Below are 13782 nucleotides of genomic sequence, written 5' to 3' on the forward strand. Positions count from 1 at the left end.
CGGTGTGTGTGTGTGTGTGTGTGTTAAATACCTGTTTATATTGAGCAAAGGGGAGAGAGAAAGATAGATAGAGAGAGAGAGAGAGAGAGAGAGAGACTGACATAGCGATTTTTTTCAAACAATTTCTCTTAGAGGTGAAACAAGCATGCAGTAACATGTTGGACCTTTGTAATGGTCCAACATCTGTCACATACATAATTAATGAAAAATGTTGTTGTTTCTTTTTTTCCTGCTAGAATGTGGGAAAGGAGAAGACAAAATTGTACATGTAAACCAGTGTTTGAACTTTAGAGTCTGTGCTTTTCTGTTTGTGAGCGTATTTGTCAGTATATTACAACTGCAGCTAACTGATATGGTTACTTTAGTACTCTTTAATGCTGTCAAGATGTGTGTGTGTGTGTGTGTGTGTGTGTGTGTGTATGTGTGTGTGAGGTTGTGTGTACAAGCTATTGTGCCACTCCTTGCCCTTTCCACCAATCGATTTGGGCCAGTCGATCCATGGAGAGTGAGAGGGCTGATAACTACACAAAGAGAAGACAAAGTGAAAGAAAGATGGAGAGAGAGATAGATGGAGAGAGAGGAAGGATTCAGCCATGTGGAGTCTCCTTTTGCTTTTCTCTGTTCTTGTCAGTAATGTATTACACTTGCTGCACTTGCTGTGTGTGCATATGTGTGTGTGGAAGTGTGTGTGTGTGTGTGTGTGTGAGAGGCACTGGATAATAGCTTTATTTCCTCCATGTATTGATTGGCTGGGACAGCTTGTGGTTGGTGAATGCGTAACCAAAGTGACCTAACGCTGCCACAGACAGTGTCCTCACTCTCTATTTCCCCTTTTTTCTTTGTCCTTCTCCCATTTCCTCCCCTATTTCCTTTTCTCTCCTCATTTCCTCTCCTATCCTGCCTCCTCTTGCCTCCCCCCTTCTCTCTTCTCCTCTCCTCTCCATTTCTTCCTTCAACTTCCTCTCTTTATTTCTCTTCTTTCCTTTCCTTCTTCCAATCTACTTTCTCTATTAATCTTTTTTTCTATTTTTTCTCCTCTTCCCTGCTCTTTCCTCTCCACTCCCTCAACTTTCCTACTCTCTCCTCTCCTCATTTTCCCATCTCCTTTCTCTTCCTCTTTCTATTTTTCAATTGATCTTCTTTCTGTTTCTCTCCTGTTTTCCTCTCCTCTCCTCTCCTCTCTGCTCCTTTTCTTTCATCTCTTCTATTTTCCCCTCCTCTCCCGTCCTGTCCCCTCCTCCCCACCTCCTCTCCTCCCCTCTCCTCTTCTCTCTTTTCCTCTCCTCTCCCCTCCCGTCCCCTCATCCTCTCCTCTCCTCCTTTCCTCTCCCCCTTCCCCTCTCCTCTCCTCTCCTCTCCCCTCCCCTCTCCTATCCTGTCTTTTCCTCTCCTCTCCCCTCCTGTCCCCTCATCCTCTCCTCTCCTCCTTTCCTCTCCCCCTCCCCCTCTCCTCTCCTCCCCTCCCCTCTCCTATCCTGTCTTTTCCTCTCCTCTCCCCTCCTGTCCCCTCCTCCTCTCCTCTCCTCTCCCCTCCCCTCCTCTCCTCTCCTCTCCTCTCCTCTCCTCTCCCCTCCTCCTCTCCCCTCCCCTCCCCTCCCCTCCCCTCCTGTCCCCTCCTCTCCTCTCCCCTCCTCTCCTCTCCTCTCCTCTCCCCTCCTCTCCTCTCCCCTCCTCTCCCCTCCACTCCTCTCCCCTCCCCTCCTCTCCTCTCCTCTCCTCTCCTCTCCTCCCCTCCCCTCCTCTCCTCTCCTCTCCTCTCCCCTCCCCTCCCCTCCCCTCCCCTCCTGTCCCCTCCTCTCCTCTCCTCTCCTCTCCTCTCCTCTCCTCTCCTCTCCTCTCCTCTCCTCTCCTCTCCTCTCCCCTCCTCTCCTCTCCCCTCCTCTCCCCTCCACTCCTCTCCCCTCCCCTCCTCTCCTCTCCCCTCCTCTCTCCTCCACTCCTCTCCCCTCCCCTCCTCTCCTCTCCCCTCCCCTCCTCTCCTCTCCTCTCCTCTCCTCTCCTCTCCTCTCCTCTCCTCTCCCAGCCTGAGGAACTCACTAATGTTCTGGAGATCTGTAACATCGTCTTCACCAGCATGTTCTCCTTGGAGATGATCCTGAAACTCACGGCGTTCGGCTCTTTCAGCTACCTGAGGAATCCCTACAATGTCTTTGATGGCATCATCGTCATCATAAGGTAGAGCTCAAATGGTGTAAAATTTACTGCAATAAGTGCAACCATATTACTGGTTTATTTGTAGGCTTTTACACACATATTATATGGCACACAATATTGATATCATAAGGCACAACTGGAACAACAATGAAATGAGGTGAGAAAATGTATAAGTGTAAGTGTGACATTTATGGTTATTTGCAGGACACACTTCACTTAGTTAATCTAAAAAATGTACATAAACTAAAACACCATAAGTTAGAGGTGTTTTTACCATATTACAAGTCCACCTACTCAGTTGCCTCTCACAAGGTGAAAGCGTTCCCACTCACCACAGTTTGAAAACCACCATCGAATATTTGATGATTAACATGAAAAACTTGCCTGTGCTTTGTCATCCCACTGACATAACAGTGTATTTATGTGAAGCCCTTCTAACGATTATTTTCCAAATCAATACTGTTATTCAATATTCAACTTTTTGTAACAACAATCCACATCATAAACCAGCGTTATCCTCCAGGGTTTTAAGTTTTAGCCCCATGCATATGGATTTCCGGTGTTTAAATCAAAGAGATAAAGAGTTTCATTACAAAATATAAACATCATAAATATATGATTTGGAAGAAAATTATTGATGGCATGAGAGTAAGCAGCACAGTATAGATTGGTTTTAAAGGCCTATGTCATTTTAACAACTTCATTCCAAAATTGGTTTTGGGCAGAAAAATCTTTGTTTTTGAAATGTTGACTGATGAAATTCTGGTAGCGTTTTTTTTTTTCCCACAATGGATATATTTTGGAAAGAACTCCAGCAGTAAAATAATTCATGTCATGTTTTGTCAAATTGTCACCCACCTGGTTGAAATGTACCACCTGTATGTATTTGTTTGTCACTCTGTTGCGATGCCAAAGCGTCAGCAGCAAACAGGTTTTGTCTTTTGTTATTTGTGCGCTGAGCTTCAGGTGAGTGGCTGTGCCTTTGATCTGCTGCTGTTTCCTCCATTCATCTGGCTGAGCGCCTCTGTCTCTGATCCCCATTATAACCCAGAGATCAAATACACATCAAAGCTACTCAAATTAAGCAAGATCAATTGTGCGGGCCATCACAGAAGATACATGTTGATTGAACAAATCTACATCTCTCTTCTTATCTCTCGCCTGCCCTCCCTTTCCTCCCTTCATCTATCTGAATGTCCTCAGCTATTCATGCTGTGTGAAAGTGGCCCCTTTCACTCTTGGCCTGTGCATAGTTGATGCTATTTTGATGCTATTTTGATGTGCTGGAAGTATCCTTTGATAGCCATGTGTACTAAAGGACACATTTCTGTGATTCCAGATTTTCAAAGCAATGGTGCTCTGCTCACATAGGGAACACAATGAAAATCCACTGGAACTTAGACAAGATGAGAAGAAGCTTCAGTGATCCCCATGGGAATAGAAAATATTAATAGGGAAGGAATTAAGCAATTAAGTAAGAGATTGTTGACTTATGTTGTTGACCTGCCCAAGGACTACAGATGTAAATTAGCCTAACTCTGACACATTTACATTGAAGTGTGAACTAAAATGTTGATTGATGTGTACTGTCCCTGCCAAATAAATCTTAAAATAAAATAAAATAAAAAAATTGATTTAACATGTCCAAAACATGGACACATTGCTTGCAAGATAAACCGAGCACACCTTATGTTTTTTCAAGTATTAGTAATGTATTCACAGCTATTATTTTGCCCAACATCTCCTTATGTTGCTGTAAAGAGGGGACAGAGCATTTTATCCACTTTAAATATGAATTAGAGCAATGATGTCTCCCTTTTACACTGGCAACAAAGGGCCTGATGATGAGCATTGAGGCTATTAGCCCTCCAGTATTGATATGAATGAATCAGATGAGAGTTCTATTGTAATGGGAAGAATGAACAAGATCGGCGCTGAACATCCAACAATGGAAGTTTGATGATACTCCATCTAGAACATTAACTGAGACTTGATTGCTACAAACAATCAAAGTGTGGCGTTGATGTCATGGATCATATTTGGAAGTGAAAACTAGCTTAGTGTTAATTACATGTTTCCCAGCTGTGAGTGCCTTGGCTAATAATGTATTGAAAATCAAATCACCAATAATAGATCACTACTAACAACTAACATTACTGCTAACATACGTTTAGGAAGGCCTACCATGGTAATGTTATATCCTCGTAAAAGGATGAAGCCCTTATACAACCAAGAAGCCCATGCAGCAAACAACATGCATAACCTGAATCAAACAATCTGATGTTGTAAAATGATACGACTGACCTCATCAGGAAACCAGTGAACTTGAAATGAATCTTCTACTAGCTAGCAAAAGGCTTCCACAAGCAATCTGAATTGTAAAGACATGTGAAATGGAAAAAGCAATTTTCCAATGCAGCTGCAGTGAAAAATAGTCGCAGCAGGAGCAGTAACTTCCGGGCCAACAGCTGGCCCATAAAGGTTACTAGCACAGGCATTTCAGACATGCACATAGTTCAGCAGTTTTTATGCTTGCCCTTCTGGCAAGCATAAAAACTGTACATGAATGAGAATATCACTTGGTAGTCAGCAGTCTACAAATTAATTAATTTATTTAAGAAAATGTTTCAATCACTCTTTGTGTTTTTTCAAGTATTAAAATTGTATTCAGCTAGGCATTGCTGTGTAGAGAGGAGAGCATTCTATCCCTGTTGTAAATGTGAATTACAGTGATGATGTCAATTTTGAACTTTATGTCAAAAGATGAAATAAGAGCATTCAGACAGACTGGAGGAGCAGCCAGTCGACTTCAGTCTGTTTTTGGAGATAGATAGATAGATAGATAGATAGATAGATAGATAGATAGATAGATAGATAGATAGATAGATAGATAGATAGACTATTTTATGGATTCATTCCTTCTCTAACATGCCTTGGTTGGTTGGTTGGTTGGTTGGTTGGATGGTTGGTTGGCTGGTTGGTTGGATGGTTGGTTGGTTGGTTGGTTGGATGGTTGGTTGGTTGGTTGGACGGTTGGTTGGTTGGTTGGTTGGATGGTTGGTTGGTTGGTTGGTTGGTTGGATGGTTGGTTGGTTGGTTGGACGGTTGGTTGGTTGGTTGGTTGGATGGTTGGTTGGTTGGTTGGTTGGTTGGCTGGTTGGTTGGTTGGTTGGATGGTTGGTTGGTTGGTTGGCTGGTTGGTTGGTTGGTTGGTTGGTTGGTTGGTTGGTTGGCTGGTTGGTTGGATGGTTAGTTGGATGGTTGGTTGGCTGGTTGGTTGGTTGGCTGGTTGGTTGGTTGGTTGGTTGGTTGGCTGGTTGGTTGGTTGGTTGGTTGGTTGGTTGGTTGGCTGGTTGGTTGGTTGGTTGGTTGGTTGGTTGGTTGGCTGGTTGGTTGGTTGGTTGGTTGGTTGGTTGGTTGGCTGGTTGGTTGGTTGGTTGGCTGGTTGGTTGGTTGGCTGGTTGGTTGGTTGGTTGGTTGGTTGGTTGGTTGGCTGGTTGGTTGGTTGGTTGGTTGGTTGGTTGGATGGTTGGTTGGTTGGTTGGCTGGTTGGTTGGTTGGTTGGTTGGTTGGTTGGTTGGTTGGTTGGTTGGCTGGTTGGTTGGTTGGTTGGTTGGTTGGTTGGATGGTTGGCTGGTTGGTTGGCTGATCTGTCTTCCTCTGCACAGTGTGTGTGAGATCGTCGGCCAGTCGGACGGCGGTTTGTCTGTGCTGAGGACCTTCAGGCTGCTGAGGGTGCTGAAGCTGGTGCGGTTCATGCCGGCGCTGAGGAGGCAGCTGGTGGTCCTCATGAAGACCATGGACAACGTGGCCACCTTCTGCATGCTGCTCATGCTCTTCATCTTCATCTTCAGGTAAGCTGTTGATTCTTCGGAGTGATAGAAGAACCATTTCTACGCAAAGGCGTGCAGAAATGGTTATTTAAAGAACCTTGGTCTGAAAGGTTCTTCTGTGGCATCACTCTGAAGAAACCTTTTTAGTTCAAGTTTGTTTATTTTTCTGTGTGTATCATGCACACAAGCATAAGCATGGTAGTGCAGACAAGCACAGACAAATGTACAAATGCACCCAAACCTTTTTTCATCCTTCACAATGTTTCACAGTTTCTCAGGCAGACTGATGACAGAGAGAGAGAACATTATTCAAGCCTTCACCTATGTGTGTATCTGTTTGTGCCGGCTTCTGTTTACCTGTCATTACAAAGGCCTGCACATCGGCTCAACAGCTGCCATTGAAATAGAGAAGGTCACAATGCTCTGCAACGGCTATTAACCCTGGGTGGAAAATAAAGAGCAGACACTTGAAGATCTGGTACAAAATAACAAGCAGACACTTGAAGAAGCTCAAACACTGACACAGTGCCGCACAAAAGGCCTAGAGTGTCCTTTAGTGGACGATCAATGGCCACATCCCGATCTCTCTTTCTCCCCCTGCCTCTCTCAGCTTCAGTTTCCTCTCAAGAGCCACTTCTGGTGATTTTGTTTTGTAGGGTGATGTGGACAGAATTGGCAATGACCCTGAAACATGCATGCATGTGTGGGCACAGACTTGCACATACTGTATACAAACACACACATGTTCAGGCACGTACATACACACACACACACATGCTTGAGTTGCAAGTACAAGCACTTGTTTAGACAGCAATTTTCTATGTTTGTGTCACCATTTCGTATTAGTAGTAGGAGTATTTCTATGAGTTCTGTGAATTTTCAAAGCACACATCAACTACATTACGCCATCAATAACACTAATTTCCTCATTTCATCATTGTTGTGATTTAATTGTGCATAAAATTGCTTCATCCAAATCAATGCTTCATTTACTTTTCAGATTGATAACATGGATTGTAGACGCCCTATTTGTAGTGGTGCTCCTCTCGGGTGCTGGTTAGAGCAGGAACATTTTATAATAGTATATAATAATTTATAATGGTATTTATAAATGCTATTTGTAATGGTAGTTTGAGACCATGGATAGGTGACATGGTTGATGTCCAGTTCACAGCGGTGCTGGTTAGAGCAGGAATAATTATCCATATAGCGATAATTGTATTCTACTGCACACTAGAAGGCTCATCCCATTACTTTCAGATCTTTAGCGGTACTTTATATTGACAAGTCCATTGGAGCAGAAGACATCTTTTGTCTCCAGGCTTTGTAAGGTTCATTCACATTCACATTCACATTCCCTTTCTTGTCCCACATTTTTTTGTTGCAGCCAAAATCCAATACAGAGAGCTGCATCAAAAAATGGCATAATTCTCAGGACACAGACAACAAAGCCCATCATTGATAAAATCAGTAAAAGCAGAGCAGTGCAAAAGGAACTATTGTGCAAAAGTGGGCAACAAAGTTCCATATGTGCTAGAGCTATTTCATGTGCACATTTAGCAAATCAATAGCAGCATACTTCCCAGTCATTACTCTGAAACAGCGGTCAAATTCCCTGTGTTTCCAAAGAAAAGGTATGTGAGTAATGGCAGAAGGATTGGAAGAGCAAGATAACCCTCTTGTCTATGTCAGTTCGGTTCGGTAGGAAATACATTTTCAGTGTGTGTGTTAACCTCGCCACTGGCCGTGATCCTGTTGCTGTTTTGTGTTCTAGTATCCTGGGGATGCACATCTTTGGCTGTAAGTTCAGTCTCAGGACGGAGGCTGGAGACACAGTGCCAGACAGGAAGAACTTTGACTCCCTGCTGTGGGCCATCGTCACCGTCTTCCAGGTAATTAACACATCATTATACTGTATGCACAAGCATGAATTGCACACACACACACACACACCGGTCTCTATGCACTGCTCTGGACTCTCCTATGCACTGGATTACTTTGCACATCTTGACACAATCTGATCTGCGTTCATGCATATGACTTGTACATATCTCTCCCCTATCCATTTGAGCTGGTACATGTTTCTCTACACACATTACTTCCATCTGTAAATCTAATCGTGTGTACAGCTATGCAAACATTTGTTAACATGTAAATCTGCTAATAGTCAACAAAGCGAGAATTCTTTCAAGCATATTGGATCTCTCTGTTAGCAGGATGAAGACGCTATCTTTAATCTTCAATATGCTCTACTGTATTTCTATCTATATTCTAATCTCATTTGCTGCTGCAATGACCCAATTTCCCCTTGGGGATCATTAAAGTTTCATCTTAACTTGTCTTATTATATCTTCTATGAACTTTCACTCTCTTTTCCGTCTCTGTCCCTCTCTCTCTCTCTCGCTCACTCTGTGTGTGTGTGTGTGTGTGTGTGTGTGTTATTTGTTCAGATTCTGACCCAGGAGGACTGGAATGCGGTTTTGTACAACGGCATGGCGGCCACCTCTCCACTGGCTGCCCTCTACTTCGTGGCCCTCATGACTTTTGGCAACTACGTCCTCTTCAACCTGCTGGTGGCCATCTTGGTTGAGGGCTTTCAGGCAGAAGTAAGGGCACTCTGCCAAAACCAAGTACAGCCGCATGGTTTCTAGCTGAAGTGAAGAACACTAGGACAAGCCCATTTCCATAATAAACCCATTTCAGTATTTTAATCCAGTTGTTAATGAAAGTGGTGCCCAGGTCAGGTTTGATCACAGCGTTCATTACCATTCTTCAAAAGAAAAGCCTCAACAGAACACAGGAAGTCATATTGTGGCTTGAAATTCCAGTGGGCGGGGAGTTTTTGTTCCTAAACAAGTTACAGGCTGGAAAGTGAGTTTTGAAAGCCAGAAATCTCAGCAGTAAAGTGAAGGTAAGATGAAGTAATTGTTGAGTTATCAGTATTGATCAACAGCCCTATCAATGACCTACAGATACTGTATAATATGTTCATTTTTTGCTATGAGGCAGTAAAAATCTTACTTTTTCACATCCCATAGAGCAAAACTAATCAAACTCTTTTAAGTTGCATGTTTTTACCCACTTACACACGTGAAGACCATAGAGCTACATTATATTAATAACTAATGTTTCACATACATTTCAGATGGAAACTTTTAATTAAGGTCACCGTCATAAAGGTTTGCTTTATGTCTCAATATAACATTGAGTTGTGTAGGTGAAACAAGGCACTGCTTTGGTTTATCAGATTTTTTATTACTACGTAATTGATTGACTGTGTCACCATTATATTAAACACCCAGCCAAATCAGTAAAGGCTAGTGTGAATGGGACTGACACTGATAGAAATTGGGTTGACACCAGGATGAAACTGCATATCTCTCAACTCCTAAAACTCTGCTACTACTGTAAGAGCCATGTGCCACACATAAAGCAATGGGTTTTCCTTCCCCAATAGAGAAAAATAGATTACATCTCAATCATTTTTTCTTGTCCAGTGACCCCGAACTTGTGTCAAAGTCTATTTTGTTCAGGAAAAATAATGGATAGGATTGGTAATAGTATCATTCAGTATGTCTAGTGCTCAGAGCTGGTATCAGCCATTAAAAAGTGATGCTGGCATGTTGACATTATAAATTCTGAAGCCAGCCATCTCAGTGGAAAACGATGCTGTCAATCAACTGTCAAACCCACAGAAGCATCACTGGAAAATTGTAGTCCGGTTGAGTAACTCGGTTGAGTTTTGCTGCAAATGCAAAGTACAAAGGAATAAAGCATTATGATATTTATGGCATGTAGCTATGATGTGTGTGTGTTGGAGGGGAACCACCGTGATAAATAACAAGCTTTTCGATCAGTGGGTTGATCCTTTTGAAATGCCGAAACAAAACAGCTATCACTCTCTTTCTGAGTTTCTCTCTCTCTCTCTGTTACTGTCTGTCTTTCCCTCTCTGTCTCTCTCACTTTTCCTCACTCCTTCGGTCTCTGTCTAAGGGTAGCTACACACTAGAGGATTATTACACCAGATTTGCCCATCATGACAATCGGACACAGCTGTTATGTGTGTGATGCAATGTCCTTTCAAAATCGGTTAAAATTTTAAAAGTCCACCTAGTGTGTCCCCTGCTCAATGCTCTCTCTCTCTCTACATATATATATATATATATATATATATATATATATATATATATATATATGTATATATATATATATATATTTACATATATCACATTAAGGCAGCTAAATGCTCTCTCTGTCTCTCAAGGGAGATGCCAATCGTTCCTATTCGGATGACGACCGCTCCTCTTCCAACTTTGACGAGAGTGAGAAGCACAATGACTCCCTCAAGTTGTCTGGTGAGCCGACGGCATGTTTCCCTCCCACTCTGAAATCCACATTGCATTATTCAGTTTTTTTTATCTATCAATAACTTTAGCCTTGAGTCGAATTTCAAATTACTGACTCATCTACTGTAACTTCTGACTTACTGTAGCTAACTTGTCTCTAATTTGTATCATTTTTAAAATGGAAATAGAGCTGTTCTGACATATTTACACTCTTCAATCTTATCAATCTAACAAAGGTAAAGTAAGTATTTAAAGACTTCTGTTCCAAAATGCTATATAACCATTTGAAAAGTTACTTGAATTTGTCAGCATCATGGAAATCTAGAGGATCCCATCTGTTAAATTGTTCTAATTTTGTCAATCAAGGACTTAAGTTATCAAGTTTTATTAAAAAAGCAGAATCACTCACTTAGTGAGAGCAGATGTCACTTTTTTCAAAAGGTAATTTTAAGATTTCAAACCCAAAACTAAGAACTCAATGAGTTGTTTCAGTAGCAACATGTCTAAGTTTGAGTCAGCACCAATACCACATTCAAACCATCACAGATTCCCCCATTTACGTCAAAACAGAACAACATACACAACAATCTGCTTGCATCTCGCATTTAAGCTGATGGTATTTGTTTTCCAGCGAGGCTTATACAAGCAGAGGCTGGATGTGCTCAGCCCAAAAACCAAAGTAAGACAGAATGAGGTGCCAAAAGCTTTAAAACTTGCAAAAACTGGGAAAATAGCCAGCAGTCGTGAAAAATGAATGAGCCGTATCTTTATCCAGCACTCACAATGAACCTGTTTCAGCTGCTATACAGCCTTCTTCAACATACCCAGCAAACAAACTGGTTCAGTGAGGATTAAACATGAGCTCAGAGACGGAGGGAATCACTTCTATACAGTACTTGGCTATGAGTGGGCTTCTGCTGCAGAGGAGATGTGATCTCTGCAGTGCAGTATAAGCAGAAGATGAAAGCCTGAAACGTGTTTCTGCTTCATAGATTGAAAGGCAACAAGGTGGTTTTTTTATTTATTTTTTTGTCCACTTAAACAGCAGAGTAGTACCTTTGGTTGTTTGGCTTCATTCTGGGTCAGTCTGGGTCGTGAGTGCTTTCACTCCCACTCTCCCTCTCTCTGACTTTCTGCCTCTTCACTCTCTCTCTCTCTCTCTCTCTCTCTCTCTCTCTCTCTCTCTCTCTCTCTCTCTCTCTCCCTCTCTCTCTCTCTCTCTCACTCTCTCTCTCCCTCTCTCCCTCTCTCTCAAAAGCCTCTTAAAAAGTGAAACAGGGGTGATCTTTTACTTTTTTTCAGTGTAGTTTCACTTTGATAGAACTATGTATGGCAGATCACCCTACTTGTTTCAAAGTAAGTTCAAATTAATGTTATTAATTCAGTACTATTCTTGAAAAAAGTTGCATTGGAAATTGTCTTGGTTTAATAAAGGGCTTAAGGTTAACAGGTGAATACAAGACTGAATACAAATTGAAATAACATAGTTAAATCCAATGTAAAACTTTAAAAACTTAAATGCTGATAAAAAAACAAACAGCTGTTGATGATCTACCTAGCATTTCTGGGCCCATTTTGTTGTTTGTGTATTTTTCTTATTCCTATGGATAACTGGCCAAATGTAGATGATGTGACACCATGCTGTGATATTTCCAGCACAGCTACAATGGAGTATAACAGCAGAAAAAAATCAACAGTAAACATCAGGTTTTGGCGTCCCTCAGAATCACTGAGGGTGAATAAGGGGAGTTAATTGGCAACATGTGTGGGATGGACGTTAAAGAAAAAAAAAACCTGGTCAAGACTTCAACCATCAACCACAGAGAGTGTTTGCCACCGTATCAACCATTCCTGACTCTCTCATCTCTCCTCTCTTCCCCACTCCCTCCAGACCCCAGGATCTGCACCCTGACACCCAACGGTCACCTGGAGCTGGGTGCTCTGTCGGGGCCCCGGGGCTCCTACCCCTCAGAGAGGCGGAGCTTCGCCATCGAGTCCAGGAAGAGCAGCGTGATGAGCCTGGGCAAGAACAGCCTGGAGAGACGCTCCTTCTCACTGGTACTCATACACATGCTTAAATCCCTGCTCTCCCCTAAATTCACACAGACACACACACACATACACGCACACGGACGCAGACATATGCGCCAACATTAGGAATGTGAATCTCTTCCTCTCAAGCCTGATTCACACAGGACTAGTATTATGCAGGGACCTCATGCAATTAATGAATTACCACTCAACTTCAGCGAAACGCATTCACACGGGATACAGAAATTTGCTGCAATCACCAGTGCTCTGGACACAGTTGTAGGCTATAAGGCTGTCAGGATTTTACACTTCATCGCTTTCTGATTTAGCAAATTAAAACTTGCTCTGCAGATTTCACTAGTGACTTCATTTTTCATGACAGGAAGAAGATAGAAATCTGCTAAAATCTAGCTAAAATCTGGCGTTTTTGACAAAATTAACATAAGTCTTTGGTGACATAACAGGACAACAACACAGATTTTTGTCAGTGTGACTGTAAAAAGTTACGTAAGCTGCTATATTTCCCTGGGGCTAGCATGAGTTGTGTTGCTCGGGTTGTGATGTGTTTGGTAGTGTTGGAAAAAGGGTTAGGGTTAGGAGAGTCTAGTTTCATTTGATATCAAGCATCTCTTTGTGGAGTGACGAGAAAATTATCCCAGCACCTTTGAAACATGACTGACCCTTGTATTTACAAAGCTTATATTTTCACAACACTGTTATTCAGACCCTTTGTAATCAGACACAGTTTGGACAAAATACATTTGTCTGAAAGCCCTTTCCAAAGCAGTACAACACTCATGTCATCAACAGAAAAATTTAACTTTTCTCTGCAACTTTTCCTTGCTACGCCATTTTTATCCCGGTACTATGAGCGTTGGGTAGAAATTGTACATCCAGAAGAAGAAGCAAAAACAAAATATTGCACTAAAAACAAATAATGGCTGAAATTACTGAGTTTGATTTCCACAGGATTAGTTTTATTAGGGGACCTCTGTCTTCACCAAAATATGTGTAATATTACTCTTTGTGTGTAGGGCTTTTGACCAAATCAGTATGAATCTTGATACGTCAAAATGTTCCAGCACATATTCCCACTTCACATGAACACAATATAAGATGCAGCCACAGCGCTAGAGCGTGACATGGAGGGATACAGAACGCCGAAACACCAATAAAAGAGAGAAACAAGAAACACTCATAAAAGAGAATCAAGAAACACCAATAAAAGAGAGAAACAATTAACACTAACAAAAGAGATAATCCCTAGTCAACACATAAACACACATAGAGACACACACTCACACACTAGAGACAATCAGGCAATATCTGTCCGCTAAGTGGCATATCAAACATTTTCATCAGTTCAGCATGGCTGCTTTGTGATCAGCCAGCGGGAGATTCCTTTATTTATCTATTCA

The 13782-nt window shown here is 42.0% G+C and overlaps 1 protein-coding gene across 1 annotated transcript in view; it reads left to right on the top strand.

Annotated features, from left to right (window-relative positions):
* Window positions 1–13782, top strand: part of LOC139923880 (voltage-dependent T-type calcium channel subunit alpha-1I) — a 184472-nt gene that overhangs the window by 101159 nt on the left and 69531 nt on the right. The window contains exons 10-15 of the mRNA XM_078282664.1: window positions 2024–2175; window positions 5823–6008; window positions 7762–7879; window positions 8438–8593; window positions 10252–10342; window positions 12225–12391. Coding sequence (XP_078138790.1) covers window positions 2024–2175; window positions 5823–6008; window positions 7762–7879; window positions 8438–8593; window positions 10252–10342; window positions 12225–12391 — 870 coding nt within the window. The remainder of the gene's footprint in view (window positions 1–2023; window positions 2176–5822; window positions 6009–7761; window positions 7880–8437; window positions 8594–10251; window positions 10343–12224; window positions 12392–13782) is intronic.

Source organism: Centroberyx gerrardi, chromosome 3 (genome assembly GCF_048128805.1).
Source record: "Centroberyx gerrardi isolate f3 chromosome 3, fCenGer3.hap1.cur.20231027, whole genome shotgun sequence".
Taxonomy (NCBI): domain Eukaryota; kingdom Metazoa; phylum Chordata; class Actinopteri; order Beryciformes; family Berycidae; genus Centroberyx; species Centroberyx gerrardi.